At 42.1% G+C, this 19,726-nt stretch overlaps 1 protein-coding gene across 3 annotated transcripts in view; it reads right to left on the bottom strand.

The window, feature by feature from the left end:
* The window catches only part of LIG1 (DNA ligase 1), a 572,167-nt gene that overhangs the window by 178,259 nt on the left and 374,182 nt on the right, over positions 1–19,726 (bottom strand). For all 3 annotated transcript variants that reach the window (XM_077250677.1, XM_077250678.1, XM_077250676.1), the window contains 6 exons: positions 19,173–19,272; positions 18,283–18,368; positions 18,076–18,191; positions 17,414–17,509; positions 6,569–6,679; positions 2,210–2,281 (listed from right to left, as the gene is read on the bottom strand). In XM_077250677.1, the coding sequence (XP_077106792.1) occupies positions 2,210–2,281; positions 6,569–6,679; positions 17,414–17,509; positions 18,076–18,191; positions 18,283–18,368; positions 19,173–19,272 (581 nt within the window). The remainder of the gene's footprint in view (positions 1–2,209; positions 2,282–6,568; positions 6,680–17,413; positions 17,510–18,075; positions 18,192–18,282; positions 18,369–19,172; positions 19,273–19,726) is intronic.

Raw genomic sequence — 19,726 nt, 5'->3', positions numbered from 1 at the left:
ATTGACATGGGGTCCCTATATAAAATCGAACCAGCAAAGACTAGGCAGACAGCTGCAGGCTGATATTAATAGCCTGGGAAGGGGCCATGTATACTGGCACCCCCCAGGCTCAACACATCAGCTCTCAGCCGCCCCAGAAATGGCGCATCTTATAGATGTGCCAATTCTGGCACTTAGCCTCGCTCTTCCCACTTGCCCTGTAGCGGTGGCAAGTATGGTGATATTTGTGGGGTTGATGTCACCTTTGTATTGTCCAGTGATATTAAACTCATGGTTTAGCAATGGAGAGGCGTCTATAACACCTATCCATTACTAATCCTATAGTTATATGGTAAATAAAGACACAGACAGAATAAAGTCCTTTAATTGAAATAATCAGACTCCTTTATTGAATCTTAATTTACCATACTTACAACATCGCCTAATCCCCGAATTCTTCATTCTCCTGCAACAAAAATAAAATAATGAACCAACGTAAATACTCCCTGTCCGCCCCATTGTCCATTTAGTAATGAGTGTCCCGCGATGATCTCAAGTGAAGAAGTCACATTGGGAGATGTGACAGCACTACCCTGCTGATCGCTCCTGCAGTGCATCACTGAGAGTTCACCAGAGTTCATGCTCTCACGGCACCGCTGCGTGAGAATTTTCTCACGCAGTGGTGCCGCAAGTGACAGCACGAACTCCAATGAACGCTCACGGCGGTGCAGTGATACACTGCGGGAGTGATTACCTTCTGTCAGTGTAGCGCCGGAGGCCGGGTAGAGAGGTCACATCTCCCGATGTGACTGTTCTACACGTGAGATCGTCGTGGGACACTCGTAATTAAAATGGACTATGGCGGAAAGGTAAATATATGTTGGTTTATTATTTTATTTTTGTTGCAGGAGAAGCGGGCGTCGGGGATTAGGTGTTTGGCAAGTATGAATTTATTTTTTTTTGTTTTACAATTGAACACAGTCACTGGATGATGAGACTACTGTCCCATCAGACGATGCCTAGCTAAACACACAGACACCCGCACACAGCTGCACAGACACAGACACAGCCACCCGAAGACAGACACGCACATATTCTCCGCTCACACACTCTTCCTCCTTCCTTTCTAACAGCGTTTTTTCCGCAGACCTTTTTACACCTGCGGTTTAGCTGGGGATTTGACCGACTGAATGCAAGTAAATGGGTGCAGAAACGCTGCAGATCTGCAAAACGAATTGACATGCTGCGGAAAATAAAACGCTGGGAATCCGTGCTGAATGTTCCGGAGTATGTGCACACCTATTCTGGATTCCTATTGATTAACATTGCCTGAGCTACACTTTGAGGATTTGGTGCAATTCTGTGTGGAAAAAAACGCTGTGGATCCACAACAAAATCCGCAGAGTGTGCACATAGCCTAACAGATTTCCTGACTATTTTGTCTCCATGGGTGTTTTCCCAGACATAAGCATGAGTGGATGTTGCAGAATGAAAACTGCACATATGCAAGCTTAGTTTCCAATACATTGCATCCCTATTGTGTTGAGCTAAATGAGTTTTAGGCACATCAGGAATTGGGGCATTTGATCTTCGGAGTGGAGAATCGTTAGATTTTTTTTTTTGTAGAAACCTCCTAAATTTCCATAGATTATGGATCTGCTGTTGACTCTCAGCACAAACTCTGTCAAAGTTTGATCTGAGTGTCATCTGAGTGTGTTCTGATTCTCTAACTTGAAAGACACACAGCACAGGTGAGGAGTAAGGAGGTGTAAGTCGGACTGCACTTGGATGACATTAAAGTGTTGTCTGATGTTTCACACAGACCCATAGACGTGTTTGGGGGCGCATGATCCGATTTAAAAAAAAATGGCAGATCTGCACTGCCCCATAGTATAACATTGGGCAGAATGCTATCCAATAAAACAGAATTAAATTTGGTTGTGTTATCCCACAGTGTGAGCGAGCCCTAAATGTAAAATCTCAAGGACATAATTAGAGCTCTGGGTTGCAATAGCAATCCTCAGCTTCATGTCACTGGGAGCATGGTGGAGGGGATGAGAGAACGAGACCCCTACCTTAACCAATTACCTATATAACAATTGTTATTGACCACAGCATGCAAAGGGTTAAATGGTCAGTATTAATGTCACACCTGTAAGAAAGCCACACAAGAACAGCATTATGTTTTTAACATTTTATGGAAGTGATAAAACCCATGTGCATTACTTACCTCTCCATTGAGGTACAGCATGTCGAAAGCATACACACAGACCTGGACTTTTATGTCAGAAGCTTCAACATCCTACAACAGTCAATAAGATAAAGATGTAGAATAAACCAAAGCAAAGACAGGTGATCAAAGGAAACCGTTAAGGCGCAATATAAATCAGCAGTACATCAAACACATATGGGTATGTAACAACGTGCAAAGCGAATGTTCAGTTCAACAATTTTTAAAGGGAATCCGTCATCAGATCTTCACACCCCAAACTATCTTTATGCACATGTAGCTCTTTCACAGACAATCCAGCAAAACCTTTGCACGGCCAGCATTTTCCTCCATTACTGAGAAATCAGCATTGGAATTCATATGGGAATGAGACTGAAGAGCTGAAGCCCCTGTCTCTCCAGTAAAAATCATAAGCAGGCTGTAAGAAAAAAATAAAAATGGCAGCACAAGTTCAATTTTTTAGTCTCGGCTCCTCACAAAAACGGTAGTAAAAAGCAGGCTGTATGTAACATTAAAAAGTCAGCTTACCATGCAAAAAAACAAGCCATTGGAAGGTAAATCAATGGCAAAACAGTAAAGTTTTAACGTTCAAAACAAATTAAAAAAAAACCAACACTATATGTAGGGCCCCAGAGTTGGGTACTTTAATTTATTATTAAAGTTTAGAATTATTTCATGCAGGGATTTGTTTTATCATCACTGTGAATGAACACTTAGGCCATGTTCACACTTTGCGGCGTCCCTCTGCGGGTTCTCCCGCAGCGGAATTGATAAATCTGCAGTGCAAAACCGCTGCGGTTATCCCTGCAGATTTATCGCGGTTTGTTTTGCGATTTCCGCTGCGGGATTACTTCTATACTATTGATGCTGCATATGCAGCATCAATAGTAATGTTAAAAATAATAAAAATTGGTTATACTCACCCTCCGATGTCCGGATCTCCTCGGCGCTGCACGCGGCGCTCCAGTTCCAAAGATGCTGTGCTGAGAAGGACCTTCGTGACGTCACGGTCATGTGACCCGGGCGTCATCACGGTCATGTGACCGCGACGTCACCGCAGGTCCTGTTCGCACAGCAACTCTGACCGGCCGGCCGTGTGCAGCGCTGAGAGGTGAGTATAACATGATTTTTTATTTTTATTCTTTTTTTTACCCCAAATATGGTTCCCAGGGCCTGGAGGAGAGTCTCCTCTCCTCCACCCCGGGTACCACCCGCACATTCTTACTTCCCGCAACGTGGGCACAGCCCCATGCGGGAAGTAAGCGGTTCAATGCATTCCTATGGGTGCAGAATCGCAGCGATTCTGCACAAAGAAGTGACATGCTGCGGGTTTTAAACCGCTGCGTTTCTGCGCGGTTTTTCCCGCAGCATGTGCACAGCGGTTTGCGGTTTCCATAGGGTTTACATGTAAGTGGAAACGCTATGGAAACTGCTGCGGACCCGCAGCATCAAAAACCGCAAAGTGTGAACATGGCCTTAGCCCAGTTAGAAAGGTGTCGGTAACTGCATCTTTATGCTTGATGAGGATGGTGTAGTCAGACACACTACCAGGATGGAACACTATCACGCTTCTCACAGGAATGGAGCTTTCCTTGGGGTGCACATTGGGTCTTGGCTTAGAAGTCAGGACTGGTTTGCGATGGAGTGTATTTTGTTATGCATTTTCCTCGCAGTTGCCGGGGTTATCTTTGAGGCTCTTTTGAAAGTACACAACTACGATAGACTGCTATTTTCTTTCCAAGTCTGTCACTTGTTCTGCCATTTTAACTCTGAGGCAAAAAAACACATTTTCGTCAACTTTCTGAGGCAGATTTTTCTCATTAACTTCCTTCGAGAAACATATAAACTTCTTCTTCTAAAGGTATAGAAGATGCGGAGATTGGATCCTGTTCGTGACGCCAAAAATTGCTGGGGATTATCACTGGTTCTTATACTGTTCCCTCTCTGTGTGGTGGTAATGGTAGCGTTCCCCACGGTTTTTGTGAGGAGGCAGGACAGTCAGGAGGCAGATGAACTTTAACCCCTTCATGACCAGAGGTATTTTCATTTTTTGCTCCCCTTCTTCCCAGAGCCGTAACTTTTTTATTTTTCGGTCAATACGGCTTGTTTTTTGCGGGCCGAGTTGCACTTTTGAACAACACCATTGGTTTTAACATATCGTGTACCGGAAAACGGGAAAAAAAATACAAATGCGGTGTAATTGCAAAAAGAGTGTAATTCCACAACTGTTTTTTGCTTGTTAACTATTATTCACTAAATGCTAAAACTAGCCTGCCATTATGATTCTCCAGGTCATTACGAGTTCATAGGCATCAAACATGTCTAGGTTCTTTTTTATTTAAGTGGTGAAAAAAATTTCCAAACTTTGTTACAAAAAAAAAAAAGAAATTACGCATTTTCCGATACCCGTAGTGTCTCCTTTTTTTCGTGATCTCAGATTGGGTGAGGGCTTATTCTTTGCGCGCTGATCTGAAGTCTAATGATACCATTTTGGTGCACATACGTTCTTTTGATCACCCGTAATTGCATTTTAATGCAATGTCGCAGCGACAAAAAAAGGTAATTCTGGTGTTTTGACTATTTTTCTTGTTACGCCGTTGAGCAGTCGGGTTAATTATTTTTTTATATTGATCGTTCGGGCGATTTTGAACATGGAGATACCAAATATGTGTAGGTTTGTTTTTTTTTGTGATTGTTTTATTTTGAATGGGGCAAAACGGGGTGATTTGAATTTTTTTTTTTTTTATATTTAAAAAAAAAAAATTATTTTTTTTTTACACTTTTGGCATGCTTCAATAGTATCCATGGGAGACTAGAAACTGCCATAACTCGATCGGCTCTGCTACATACAGGCGATGATCAGATCAACTGTATGCAGCAGAATTCCTCACTTGCTATGAGCGCTGACCACTGGGTGGTGCTCATAGCAATCCAGCAGTCACAACCATAGAGGTCTGCTGGAGACCTCTGATTGTCATGCCAACCGATCGATGACCCGCGATCAAGTGACGGGGGTCACCAATGGGCGTGATTTACGGCACACTTGTTGGAGGCACGTGTTAAATGCCAATGTAAGTTTGACAGCGGCATTTAGTGGGTTAACAGGATCACAATTCCTCCCACGGTTGTTAGCGGCACATGTCAGCTGTTCAAAACAGCTGACACGTGCCAGAAACTATGTGGTCTCACCTTACTGGAGTCCAGATCAAAAGTGAGGGTATCCAACATTGGCGTATTATTACACCAGATGTCGGAAAGAGGTTAAAAACAGATGAAACTTTTACTTGTTACACAGACAAAAAGGATCACAGCCATAGATGATATAATATAACATGTGAAGATGACAAAGTTTCTCAGAGGGACAGATTCCGGAAACGGCACATATGAGGCATGATAAACAGCAAGTGTAAACAGAGTCCATCCTTTTATCCAAGCTGACACGATAGTCTTCTTCTATCCCACTGGAGTCAGGTTCCCCAACAGACCCCGATATCCTGCTTTCTCTGACCTTCCTGTTATCCCAGCTCCATTATGGGGACCACCCTCCAGGCCCGTACTCCTCCTGCGTCCACAGCGTAATATTCAGGTAGACTAAGGGTGCTGTGCAGACCAGGGAATGCCATCTGCCTCAAGGGTCCTAATCCTCAGGCTATCCTAAAGGTTTCTTCCAGTCAGTACATCTCTATTCGGCCCACTGGAAGGGGGAAAAATATAATCCCCCTCACATGTTTTCTGGCTAGTTCACTGGCTGGTGACACTACTCTGAGGTGCTCACTGGAACTCTGACTGGAATTACGGTTACAGCCATTTTAAGTTCACCCAGATGCTTCACTTACCATACAATCTGCCTGGCAACTGTCACAGTGGAGAGTCCGACTCCTTTCTACCTGGGCTGCTGCACTAAGTGCTGATTCACAGTGATAAGACAAATCCCTACATGAAATTATCAATGATAAATAAAAGTATGCAGAGTACTAGTAATAACCAACTCTGTGGTTCTGCATATATGTTTGGTATTGCTATCATTACAATCTGTAAAATCAGGATACATGGTGGTCATTTTTGTTGCACTTTGAACACCATAAAAATAACAAGAAAAGACAAAAATGTGCTGTTTATTTCCCCACCATTTTAGCTCATCTTAATTATTACCCTTTAATTCCTGTACCTGACATTGTAGTGTGAAAGATTCAAAACTACAGCTCGTCCAACCAATAGGAATTTAAATATATATTTTTTTTTTTTAAACTAATGGATCTTGAGGTCATCCTATTTTCTACATAGGCAGCAGGCAGTGGATAACACAATTCAACACAATTTACAATTTAAATATTCATCTTAAAAAAAAAATACACAAACCTTTCGTTTTCTTGTAGTTAGAACTTGAAAAGGCTGGATTTGCTTTTTTTGAGGGTCCCATGCGACGGCTTCCGAGTCAAAGATACAGGATTTTACTGTGGTTTTCCTCACCTAGCAAAAACAGATTGAGAACAATCAAAACAATGTACATAAAGTAATAAAAAGGTTCTCTATTAGGAGACATAGAAAAGAATAGTTAGAACAGATTTGTATATGTGGCTCATAAAGGCCAATGATAAAACGGCCTTCCTTATAAGGGTATGTGCACTCGTCCGGATTTCTTGCAGAAATTTCCTGAAGAAAACCGGAAATTTTCTGCAAGAAATCCGCATTTTTTTTTTTTTTGCGTTTTTTTCGCTTTTTTTTAGCATTCTGCAAGCGTAATTAGCTTGCAGAATGCTAAAGTTTTCCAAGCGATCTGTAGCATCGCTTGGAAAACTGACTGACAGGTTGGTCACACTTGTCAAACATACTGTTTGACAAGTGTGACCAACTTTTTACTATAGAAAAATGGTTATACTCACCCTCTGCAGACAGCTGATCTCCTCAGCGGCGTCCTTTCCTATAGATGCCGGTGTGGTTCAGGACCTTCGATGACGTCGCGGCTTGTGATTGGTCGCGTGAGTCACATGACCAATCACAAGACAGTGACGTCATCACAGGTCCTGAACCACACCATCTATAGGAACGGAAGAGAGATCATGCACCGGAGAGGCGGGAACACTTCGGGGCTATCAGAGGGTGAGTATAGGACTATTTTTTATTTTAATTCTTTTTTTTTTACCAATTATATGGTGCCCAGTCCGTGGAGGAGAGTCTCCTCTCCTCCACCCTGGGTACCAACCGCATATAATCTGCTTACTTCCCGCATGGTGTGCACAGCCCCGTGCGGGAAGTAAGCAGATCAATGCACTCCTAGGTGTGCGGAATCCCCGCAATTCCGCATTTTTAATGAACATGTTGCTTTTTTTTCCGCGATGCGATTTTTTCGTGGAAAAAAATGCAACATTTGCACAAGAAATGCGGAACACACTGTAAATAATAGGAGGCATATGTTAGCGTTTTTATCACGCAGAGCACAGGGGCCCCAGGCAGCATATGGGGCCCCAGGCAGAGCACAGGGGCCCCAGGCAGCATATGGGGCCCCAGGCAGAGCACAGTGGCCCCAGGCAGCATATGGGGCCCCAGGCAGAGCACAGGGGCCCCAGGCAGCATATGGGGCCCCAGGCAGAGCACAGTGGTCCCAGGCAGAGCACAGGGGCCCCAGGCAGCTTATGGGGCCCCAGGCAGAGCACAGTGGCCCCAGGCAGAACATGGGGCCCCAGGCAGAGCACAGTGGCCCCAGGCAGAGCACAGGGGCCCCAGGCAGAACATGGGGCCCCAGGCAGAGCACAGGGGCCCCAGGCAGCATATGGGGCCCCAGGCAGAGCACAGGGGCCCCAGGCAGCATATGGGGCCCCAGGCAGAGCACAGTGGCCCCAGGCAGAGCACAGGGGCCCCAGGCAGCATATGGGGCCCCAGGCAGAGCACAGTGGTCCCAGGCAGAGCACAGGGGCCCCAGGCAGCCTATGGGGCCCCAGGCAGAGCACAGTGGCCCCAGGCAGAACATGGGGCCCCAGGCAGAGCACAGGGGCCCCAGGCAGAGCACAGGGGCCCCAGGCAGCATATGGGGCCCCAGGCAGAGCACAGTGGTCCCAGGTAGAGCACAGGGGCCCCAGGCAGCCTATGGGGCCCCAGGCAGAGCACAGGGGCCCCAGGCAGCATATGGGGCCCCAGGCAGAGCACAGGGGCCCCAGGCAGCATATGGGGCCCCAGGCAGAGCACAGTGGCCCCAGGCAGAGCACAGGGGCCCCAGGCAGAGCACAGGGGCCCCAGGCAGAACATGGGGCCCCAGGCAGAGCACAGGGGCCCCAGGCAGCATATGGGGCCCCAAGCAGAGCACAGCGATATTTTGGACCACTGTGCGGTGTTTCAGACCCCCTGTGTGATGTCTGGGGCCCTGTTCTTAAGTATATTAAAGATTAAAGTAACGTATATTAAAGTATATTATAGATCAAATTTGACACGTTTATGAGCACCATTGAGTGATATACTCAAGAATGACATAATTTTTCAACATTTTATGGTTTCAAACTGTAAACACTCAGTTTTTTTTACTTCAACCAGAAAACCTTAACGGTTCATAAAAAACTTGACTGTTCAGGATATGATAAAAGTCATAGTATTCTGAATCTTTAACTTATAAAGATACCTTTACATGGGGTGATTATTGGTTCCAGAGAGGCTTTCGGCCGATAATCGTACACATGGCTGGTGACAGGACAATACAATATAAACGTTCAAAGGTAAACACTGATAACATTAAAATCTAATATATAATTGCCTAGAATACTACTTCCGGCAATTTGTGCCAACTTCCGTGGCTTTGTCTGGAGATAATGTCCGGAGATAAGTGACGTCACCAGCGTCCTACACCCGCTCAGGGTGGACAAAGATATATGCCTTCGTGGTGCGCGGCACTTTTCTGATTGGTTGCCGCCTGCCGCGAGCGACCAATCAGAAATATGCCGTACTGTCAAGAATTGTCAAGAGCTGGTGAGTGCAGCCATTTTTTGTTCTTTCTTACTATTATTTATTAATTGTATTATTCTTACATTTGAATAAATAAAGTATATATGGATTCTAGACTCCCGATTCTTTAGAATCGGGCTGCCATCTAGTATATATATAACCGTCTAAGGGGCACTTCTGTTGGTAACGGAAATCCCGCGTCGCTGATTGCTGACCAATCCGCAACGGGCGCAGGCCGGCCACGTATTCGCCCCTTCCTACTCTCTGTCAGTGCCCCCTCCAGTCAGCGCTCACAAAGGGCTAATGGCTGCTTTACACCGCGCTATGCCGCGGTGTAACGCAGTCCGTTAACGCTGCTATTAACCCTGTGACCCTGTGTGACCAACTTTTTACTATTGATGATGCCTATGCAGCTTCAATAGTAAAAAGATATAATGTTAAAAGTAATTAAAAAAATCATTATATACTCACCTTCCGGCGCCTTTACCGTTCCTCGCGACGCTCCGGGCCAGCATTGCGGTCTCACGAGATGACGAAGTAGCGGTCTCGCGAGACCGCTACGTCATCATCTCGCGAGACCGCAATGCATTCTTGGGACCGGAGCGTCGCAAGGAGCATCGCTAAACGCCTCGCCTGGATCCGGGGGCCGCCGGAAGGTGAGCATATAACTATTTTTTATTTTAATTCTTTTTTTTTTTAACAGGGATATGGTGCCCACATTACTATATACTACGTGGGCTGTGCTATATAATGCGTGGGCTGTGTTATATACTACGTGGGCTGTGCTATATACTACATCGCTGTGCTATATACTACGTGGGCTGTGTTATATACTGGGTGAGCTGTGTTATATACTGCATCTCTGTGCTATATACTACGTGGGCTGTGAAATATATTACATGGCTGGGCAATATATTACGTGGCTGTGTTATATACTCCGTGAGCTGTGCTATATACTACGCGAGATGTGCTATATACTACATAGCTGTGCAATATATATTACGTGGCTGGGCAATGTACTACGTGGCTGTTATATACTACGTGGGCTGCGCTATATACTACGTAGCTGTGCAATATAATTGGCTGGGCAATATACTACGTGGCTGTGCTATATACTGCGTGTCTGCTATTTACTACGTGGGCTGTGCTATATACTACGTAGCTGTGCAATATATTACGTGGCTGGGCAATATACTACGTAGCTGTGCAATATATTACGTGGCTGAGCAATACACAACGTGTCTGTGTTATATACTAAGTGAGCTGTGCTATATACTACGTAGCTATGCAATATACTTCGTGGCTGTGCTATATACTACGTGGCCTGTGCTATATACTACATGGCCTGTGCTATGTGGGCTGTGTTATATGCTACGTAGACTTTGTTATATGCTACTTGGCTGTGGTATATTTCTCTGCTGTATCTGTGCGTCATGAATCGTGGTATGTGAAAGAGGGGGGCCCACTGAGACTCTTTCGCCCGGGGCCCTCAAAAACCTGGAGCCGGCCCTGGCCAATTCGTGGCCGGCAGCAAACAATCAGCGACAGGCGCAGTCCGGCCACGAATTGGCGCGGAATTTGAACCACGCTTCGCTAATTGGTCGTGCCCGGCAGAACAAATCCTGTATATAAATTGCATTATTCTGAAAACTTCATAAACTACATACATATTCTAGAATACCCGATGCGTTACAATCGGGCCACCATCTAGCTTTCAATAATTTTCATATTATCTCAGCACAGAAACTTTTTTTTTTTTTTTTTTAACACATCTAATTGTGGGACTTTCATTCCAAGATCTATTGATATTGATTAAAATGTTGATTAAAATTACTTTTGTTTGTGGGAAAACCAGTTAACTTTCACCTCAGCCTGTTTTCACATTCATCACCAGGCCAAAATTTTACAATTCTGACTAGTGTCACTTTATAACGTAATAGTTATGAAACATTTCAATATCTGAATTTTGGCAAAAGCTTTGGAAATGTTGCACTTTTCAAATTTGGAATTTTTTATGCCCTTAAACCAGATATTTATTAAATATTTAGTGTGATATAACTAACATTTACCACATGACTAATTCACATCTGCATCATATTTTAACCCTTTAACCCCCAAGGGTGGTTTGCACGTTAATGACCGGGCCAATTGTTACAATTCTGACCACTGTTCCTTTATGAGGTTATAAGTCTGGAACGCTTCAATTGATCCCGCTGATTCTGACATTGTTTTCTCGTGACATATTGTACTTCATGATAGTAGTAAAATTTCTTTGATATTACCTGCGTTTATTTGTGAAAAAAAATGGAAATTTGACGAAAATTTAGAAAATTTCGCAATTTTCCAACTTTAAATTGTTATGCCCTTAAATCACAGAGATATGTCACACAAAATAATTACCGTAATAAGTAACATTTCCCACATGTCTACTTTACATCATCACAATTTGGAACCAAACTTTTTTTTTTTTTTTTTTTAGGGAGTTATAAGGGTTAAAAGATGAACAGCAATTTCTCATTTTTACAACACCATTTTTTTTTTTAGGGACCACATCACATTTGAAGTCACTTTGAGGGGTCTATATGATAGAAAATACCCAAGTGTGACACCATTCTAAAGACTGCACATCTCAAGCTCAAAACCACATTCAAGAAGTTTATTAACCCTTCAGTGTTTCACAGGAATTTTTGGAATGTTTAAAAAAAATAAAATGAACATATAACCATTTTCACAAAAAATTTACTTCAGCTCCAATTTGTTTTATTTTACCAAGGGAACAGGAGAAATTGGACACCAAAAGTTGTTGTAAAATTTGTCCTGAGTACGCCGATACCCCATATGTGGGGTAAACCGTTTGGGCGCATGGCAGAGCTCAGAATGGAAGGAGCACCGTTTGACTTTTCAATGCAAAATTGACTTGAAATTGGAATTGATAGGACGCCATGTCGCGTTTGGAGAGCCCCTGATGTGCCTAAACCCCCCACAAGTGATACCATTTTGGAAAGTAGACCCCCCTAAGGAACTTATCTAGATGTGTGGTGAACAATTTGACCCACCAAGTGCTTCACAGAAGTTTATAAAGTAGAGCAGTAAAAATAAAATCATATTTTTTTCACAAAAATGATCTTTTCGCCCCCAATTTTTTTTATTTTCCCAAGGGTAACAGAAAAAACTGGACCCCAAAAGTTGTTGCGCAATTTGCCATGAGCTCACTGATACGCCATATGTGGGGGTAAACCATTGTTTGGGCGCATGGCAGAGCTCGGAAGGGAAGAAGCGCCGTTTGACTTTTCAAAGCAAAATTGACTGGAATTGAGTTAGGACACAATGTTGCGTTTGTCTGATGTGCCTAAACATTGAAACCCCCCACAAGTGACACCATTTTGGAAAGAAGACCCCCCCTTAGGAACTTATCCAGATGTGTTGTGAGAACTTTGAACCTCCAAGTGTTTCACTACAGTTTATAATGCAGAGTCGTGAAAATAAAAATTCTCTTTTTTTTTTTTCCACAAAAATTATTTTTTAGCCCCCAGTTTTGTATTTTCCCAAGGGTAACAGGAGAAACTGGACCACAAAATTTGTTTTCCCAATATGTCCTGAGTACGCTGATACCCCCATATGTGGGGGGAACCACCGTTTGGGCGCATGGCAGAGCTCGGAAGGGAAGGAGCTCCATTTGGAATGCAGACTTACATGGAATGGTCTGCAGGCGTCACATTGCGTTTGCGGAGCCCCTGATGTACCTAAACAGTAGAAACCCACAAGTGACCCCATATTGGAAACTAGACTCCCCAAGGAACTTACCTAGATGTGTTGTGAGAACTTTGAACCCCCAAGTGTTTCACTACAGTTTATAACGCATAGCCGTGAAAACTAAAAAAAACATTTTCTTTCCCCCACACAAATATTTTAGCCCCAGTTTTGCATTTTCCCAAGGGTAAAAGGAGAAATTGGACCTTAAAAGTTGTTGTCCAATTTGGCCTGAGTACGCTGACACCCCATATGTTGGGGTAAACCCGTTTGGGCGCACAGGAGAGCTCGGAAGGGAAGGAGCACTGTTTTACTTTTTCAACGCAGAATTGGCTGGAATTGAGATCGCACGCCATATCGCGTTTGGAGAGCCCCTAATGTGCCTAAACAGTGGAAACCCCCCAATTCTAACAAACCCTAACCCAAACACACCCCTAACCCTAATCCTAACCATAACCACACCCATAACCCTAATCCCAACCGTAAATGTAATCTAAAACCTAACTTTAGCCCCGACCGTAACTATAACTTTGGCCCCAACCCTAACCCTAACTTTAGCCCCAACCCTAACGGGAAAATGGAAATACATTTTTTAAAAATTTATTATTTTTCCCTAACTAACGGTGTGATGAAGGGGGGTTTGATTTACTTTTATAGCGTGTTTTAGTGGATTATCATGATTGGCAGCCGTAACACACTAAAAGACTCTTTATTGCAAAAATAGATTTTGCGTCTCCACATTTTGAGAGCTATAATTTTTCCATATTTTGGTCCACAGAGTCATGAGAGGTCTTGTTTTTTGCGGGACGAGTTGACGTTTTTATTGGTACCATTTTCGGGCACGTGAAATTTTTTGATCGCTTTTTATTCAGATTTTTGTGAGGCAGAAGGAACAAAAACCAGCTATTCATGAATTTCTTTTGCAGGAGCGCTTATACTGTTCCACGTTTTTGACAATATTGGTAAAGCAGTTTTATTCTTCGAGTCAAAACGATTACAGCGATACCTCATTTATATCATTTTTTTATGTTTTGGCGCTTTCATACGATAACTATTTTATATAAAAAAATAATGATTTTTGCATCGCTTTATACTGAGAACTATAACGTTTATTTTTTCGTTGACGCTGTATGGCGGCTCGTTTTTTGTGGGACAAGATGCCGTTTTCAGCGGTACCATGGTTATTTATATCCTACTTTTTTATAGAGTGTTATTCCACTTTTTATTTGGCGGTATGATAATAAAGCGTAGTTTTTTGCCTCTATTTTTACGGTGTTCACTGAAGCGGTTAACTCGTGGGACAGTTTTATAGGTCGGGTAGTTACGAAGCTTCACAGGAATTATAGCAATGTGGAAATGAAATTTAACATTTGACTTTTAATTTAACTAATAATTACATTATCATCACTAAAATACTGTTTTAGCCCCAGATTTTTTTCATTTTCACAAAGGAATATGGGTAAAAAAAAAAAAAAAAAACCCTGTAATTTTGGTAAAGAATTTCTCATGAAAGTGTTACTACCCCATATAAGGCTGCACATTACTATTTGGCCACACAGCAGGGCTCGGGAGTGTCACGATTCCTCACCTCTGCCACCAATGTCATGGATCGGGGTGACTTTAGGGCAACAGACGGCTATCACATGCGCAGGGGGGCTTATCTTAGTTATCCCTCCACTGCTACAATGTGATAAAAAAACACACACAAGGCTATTGACCACTTAGTTTACAGCAGGGGCTTATTTTAGGTATCCCACTGCTCTTCCATATACCACGAACTACAGGGAACTATGAATATCCCGCTTACAGTTCCACTTGAAACCTGCAGGTCTCTGGCGCTCCCCTTACTCTCAGGTCAGATTAGGTACTGCACCTAGGGTAATTAGTCGCCAGAAAGGCTGCCTGCTATGTACTGGCTATTGGGCACGCCGCAACGACGCGATAAACTACTCCTGCTCAGGCAGGAACAATAATTATTAATGTCGCCGTCGCTACAATGACTCCCGAAGGCCTGCACACGGTATTGCTGCCACCAGCTTCGATTAAACGGGTCCGAAGCTAACCCAACACAGTAGCGTAATTCCCTTCAGAAGACTTAGGGTACGTTTTAGAACAGGAAGAACGAACTAGTATTAAATATTATACTCCATAAAATTTAGGCAGTGTTTATAGAAAAATATTACAAGGATGTTACAAAAGAGACAATTGCAAATATGTACAAGGTAATTATAAAACAAACGGGGAGTAAATAAGAAATAACACTTACATGTGTTCAGATCATTTGAGGCAAACCCATGCTGGCAGGCAGACCCCTGATGTCCCAGTGCATAATACAGCTCCTCAGGCAAAAACTCTCAGACTGCAGTCTGGGTTAAGAGTAGCGACTTATATACTCTAGCTTTGGGGCATCACTAAAGGGCTGGTTAATTAGTTCACTGAGGTCAGAGATCTTTACATTCTGGGACTCTGGAGACAAAGACATTCCTGACTGAGAAGGGATGAACCACAGGTTGCTTTGCAGGATTGGTCACCTGCAGTTTAAAGCCACACCCTGCTCACACACTAGATTCAAATTACCCATTGAAAAGAACAGCTTCACACACCTTCCAGCAAGCACACTGAGGGAAAAGGGGGGAGAGAGGGGGGGGGGGGGGGGGGGTTAGCCCGCAGCATGGCACTAACAGAAAAAAGACTAAAACATATATTATATTTCATACAATATCGTGACAGGGAGTGATGGAGCGCTATTTGACTTTTGCGGTGCAGATATTTCTAGAATAGTTTGCAGAGTCCCATTTGCAGAGCCCCTGAGGGCCTAAACAGTGTAAACCCATCTCAAGTGACCAGTTATTGGAATTTACACCATTCTGTGAATTTATCTATGGGTGTAGCCACAATTCTTCTGAGAGCTATAATTTCTCTGCTGATGGAGCTGTAGATCGGCTTGTTTTTTGCGGGACAAGGTGACGTTTTCTGAGATACCTTTTTATATACATTAAAAAGGTCAAAGCACAATTTATTCCCCTTTTTGTTCAGTGTTATAATGAAAAAGCATATATATATTTTTTTTTAAACGTGTTCACTGAATGGGTTAAAAGTGTGACAGTTTTATAGGTTAGGTTGTTCCAGACACAGATACAAAATATCTATACTTTTTGATTTTACAGTAATATATGTATTTATTGGATTAATATTTTTTATTTGTTTATTTTGTGATTTTTTATTTAACCCCTTAATAACCACTGATACACCTTTTAACGGCGTTAGTTAAGGGTACTTATTCCTCCGTGCAGCTTTTTAACAGGTTTTGAGTACCTTGAGAGGTGTTTTTAGAATAGTGTCACTTTTGGGTACTTTCTGTCTTATAGACCCCTCAAAGTCACTTCAAATGTGATGTGGTCCCTAAAAAAAATAATTATGCAAATTTTGTTGGAAAAATGAGAAATCGCTGGTCAAATTATAACCCTTATAACATCCTAACAAAAAAAAACATTATGTTTCCAAAATTGTACTGATGTAAAGTAGACATGTGGGAAATGTTATTTATGAGCCATTTTGTGTGATGTGACTGATTTAAGGGAACAAAAATTAAAAGTTTGAAAATTGCAAAAATGTTCAATATTTTTGCCAAATTTCATCTTTTCTTTTATAAATAAACAGGTCATATAGAAGAAATGTTACCATTACCATGAAGTACAACGGGTCACGAAAAAATCTCAGACTCAGTGGGATCCATTGAAGCGTTCCAGAGTTATCACTGAAATTGACAGTGGTCAGAATTGTAAAAAATTGGCCTGGTTATTAAGGTCAAAATTGGCTCAGTCACTAAGGGGTTAAAATATTATTACACGTTATGTAAATAAATGTTTATTACCTTTTTTTAAAAACTTGTCCCAGTAACTTTCCGTGCCCTGCGTTGTGTTAATCGGAGCAGACGTGGAGCTCTCCCACTCTGCAAACAGATCGAGGTCATTGTCGCTATTGACAGCGATATCAAAGGGGTTAAACTTCTGTGACCGACGCTAGCAGAGATCATGGGCATTGCCACAGGATGTCGGCTCTCATAGTGATGACACCTGCTTTTAATGAGTGAGCCCGCGCTATAGGCACGCCGTACAGCACTTTTTTCGGAAACGCATCTCCCACAGCGCTGTACATGTATAGCGGATGTCATAAAGAGGTTAAGCAATAAAATGAACATTAATATGTTTTATTATCAAAAATAAAATGTTTTTAACATTATTACGTTATTAATATTGAGCAGAATTTATCACATCCTATTGGTTCCGCTCTCCACACCAGTCACAGACGCTCATGTGAGAAAATAGATTGCGCACTCCTGATCTAGACACAGATTTCCAGCAGAGATACGTGTGCATATTTACATCAGAAAGGAGAAGAATTCCTGGCAGACGGAACCACAATTACCTTCATGGATGTGGACGACAAACAGTACAGAAGAACCTAGAAAATAAAAGCTAGAACAGAGGGATGGAGAGGAGCAAGTGGAATGAAATCAATTACCTGTGGAATCCTGCCAACTATATCTGGATATTTAGTGGTGTTATTTTCTTGGTTCCTGCTGTAGACATGAACTTCCCCATTCTCCAGTATATGGATCTATGAAGCAGAGATGGGTACATTAAATATTTGGATAATGTATTTAGCTGCTGTGAAATGTTCATTCATTTGCCTATGACTACATATGCATATCTGTTGCAGTTCTTGCATCCATCAAAAATGGACAGATATTCTCACATAAGTTATCCACTTTTCATGTTTTTTCTCAGTTCTTAAAGACTAAAGGAGGGTCACCTGTCGCAACTTCGAAATAGGAGAGATAAAACCTGCTGAAAATCTAACAAAAATGCCTTCAGATTTTCATTTTATTTTTTTACGGATCCCAATAGCCAATGACATGTTTGGAAACTTATGATAATATCAATAATTATAATTTTATTTCTATAGCGCCAACATATGATCCGAAAAAAAAGCTGATAACAGGATTATAACATGTACTGATTTTAGTAGCACAGACACATGAAATCGTTGAAAAAAGTGGATGTGTTCCATTAGATTCTTTGAATCAGCAAGCTGCTTATTTTACAGCTCATTTATGAGGAAAACAGATGTGTGAACATAGCTTAACATGTTGTTAGATTTTGTTTTTAAACTGATAGGAATACCTGGGCACGCTCTCCATCGTACTTATATTCACATGTAAATGCAGCTTCTTCAAACCTTTTTAAAACTTCACCAACACCCTTGGTAGGGTGTGCCAACATGGGCTTTAAAGGCACCCCTTAAAAAAAGAGGACAGAGGTGATTTAATAACTTCTCATTGGAAAAACATTCAATTGCAAGAGAATATTCTAAAAAAGAATGTTTATTACCTGGAGTAAGTTTACAGTGTTGAGGAAGCTCCTTAATGCCATGCTTCACTAGGGTAGGAATAACCAGATCATAGTTTGGCAACTCACTAACAAAGAAAAAGGTGCAGAAACTGTCATTGCAAAAAACATTAAAGAAAAGTAATGTAACTTTCATACATACTGTATCTTAATGCACTAAACTTAGACGTGTACTCAATTAAATTCTATGACAAGAACTACTGGTGGCCATCTCTGGAATTCACCATACAAAAAAATAGCCGAGTATTGCCTGACCCCAGTGCATGCGTTGCAGCCATCGTCATTGTATGCGTGTGGCTATCTTCACTATATGCGTGCGGCTATCGTCATTGTATGCGTGCGGCTATCTTCATTGTATGCGTGCGGCTATCTTCACTGTATGCGTGCGCCTATCTTAATTATATTTGTACAGGGCCATTCTAGCAACTCCCAAACTATAACAGAGATGGCCTCATGCATGGTCTCAGTCATTCTGGAGTGCAGGATTACAACCTAACAGAAATTAATAATAAGTAATACTTTTAATACGCTACAAAATGTGTTAGGTGCTAATATCCCTTTATGCATTATTAGGGAGGTTAGGATTGGATCAATGTGATAGTATAGACCTCAAATCAGAGATGGTTGGGTATTCCTAGTCTAAGACATGGCTTGTGAGCTCGTCACAAAAGCGTCAGCTGCACACATCGGTAACTTACTACAATACATCCGTCACGAGCCTATAGAAAGTTTGGCTGAGTGAGCATTGCCACCCCAGAATATCCAATACAATTCTTTAAGACAAATCAGATATTATAAAATCAGCATATTTGTTTGATTTTACATCTTTATTTGCTTTACATTTATAAGTGCAATGTACAGAAGAAGCTCACCAGTATGTCTGCTTCAAAATCATGGCGTTCTCTTCAATCCAAGCTTTTTTGGCATCTGTACTCATTCCTTTTGAAGCATCTAATACTCCATCTGGAAATGCTGAAGAAGAGATTCTAAATATAAACTTTTGTTGTGCTTATTTTCTGCCCCTCTAGGTTTCAAAATTATGGCTGTGCATGGGAGAAAACCCCCTATATATGGATACGGTATGTTGTTGTCCCCACACGTCATCTGTGAATTGGTTCAGGAGGACCATAAAATGGTTGTATCGGCCCTTATAAAACTGAAGGAGAGCGCACTTCCACCTATGAACGTATAACATAAGAACAAACACTTATGCACACCATTTAACCCATCTAACAAATTAGAAGTCATACACCTGAGTATACAGATGTTGTACAATAAGAATCACAGTCAACCAATGCTTTACATCAGTGTTTCCCAAACTCCAGTCCCCAACAAATCAGGTTTTCAGGATTTCCTTAAGGCTAAGTGCACACGTTGCAGAATTACCGCGGAAATTTCCGCAGGAATTCTGCAACTCCTGCCACGG

The sequence above is a fragment of the Ranitomeya variabilis genome, chromosome 4, assembly GCF_051348905.1.
Source record: "Ranitomeya variabilis isolate aRanVar5 chromosome 4, aRanVar5.hap1, whole genome shotgun sequence".
In the NCBI taxonomy this organism is placed as follows: Eukaryota; Metazoa; Chordata; class Amphibia; order Anura; family Dendrobatidae; genus Ranitomeya; species Ranitomeya variabilis.
The sequence above is the reverse complement of the archived record's forward strand: the minus strand, read 5'-3'. Positions and strand labels throughout refer to the sequence as shown.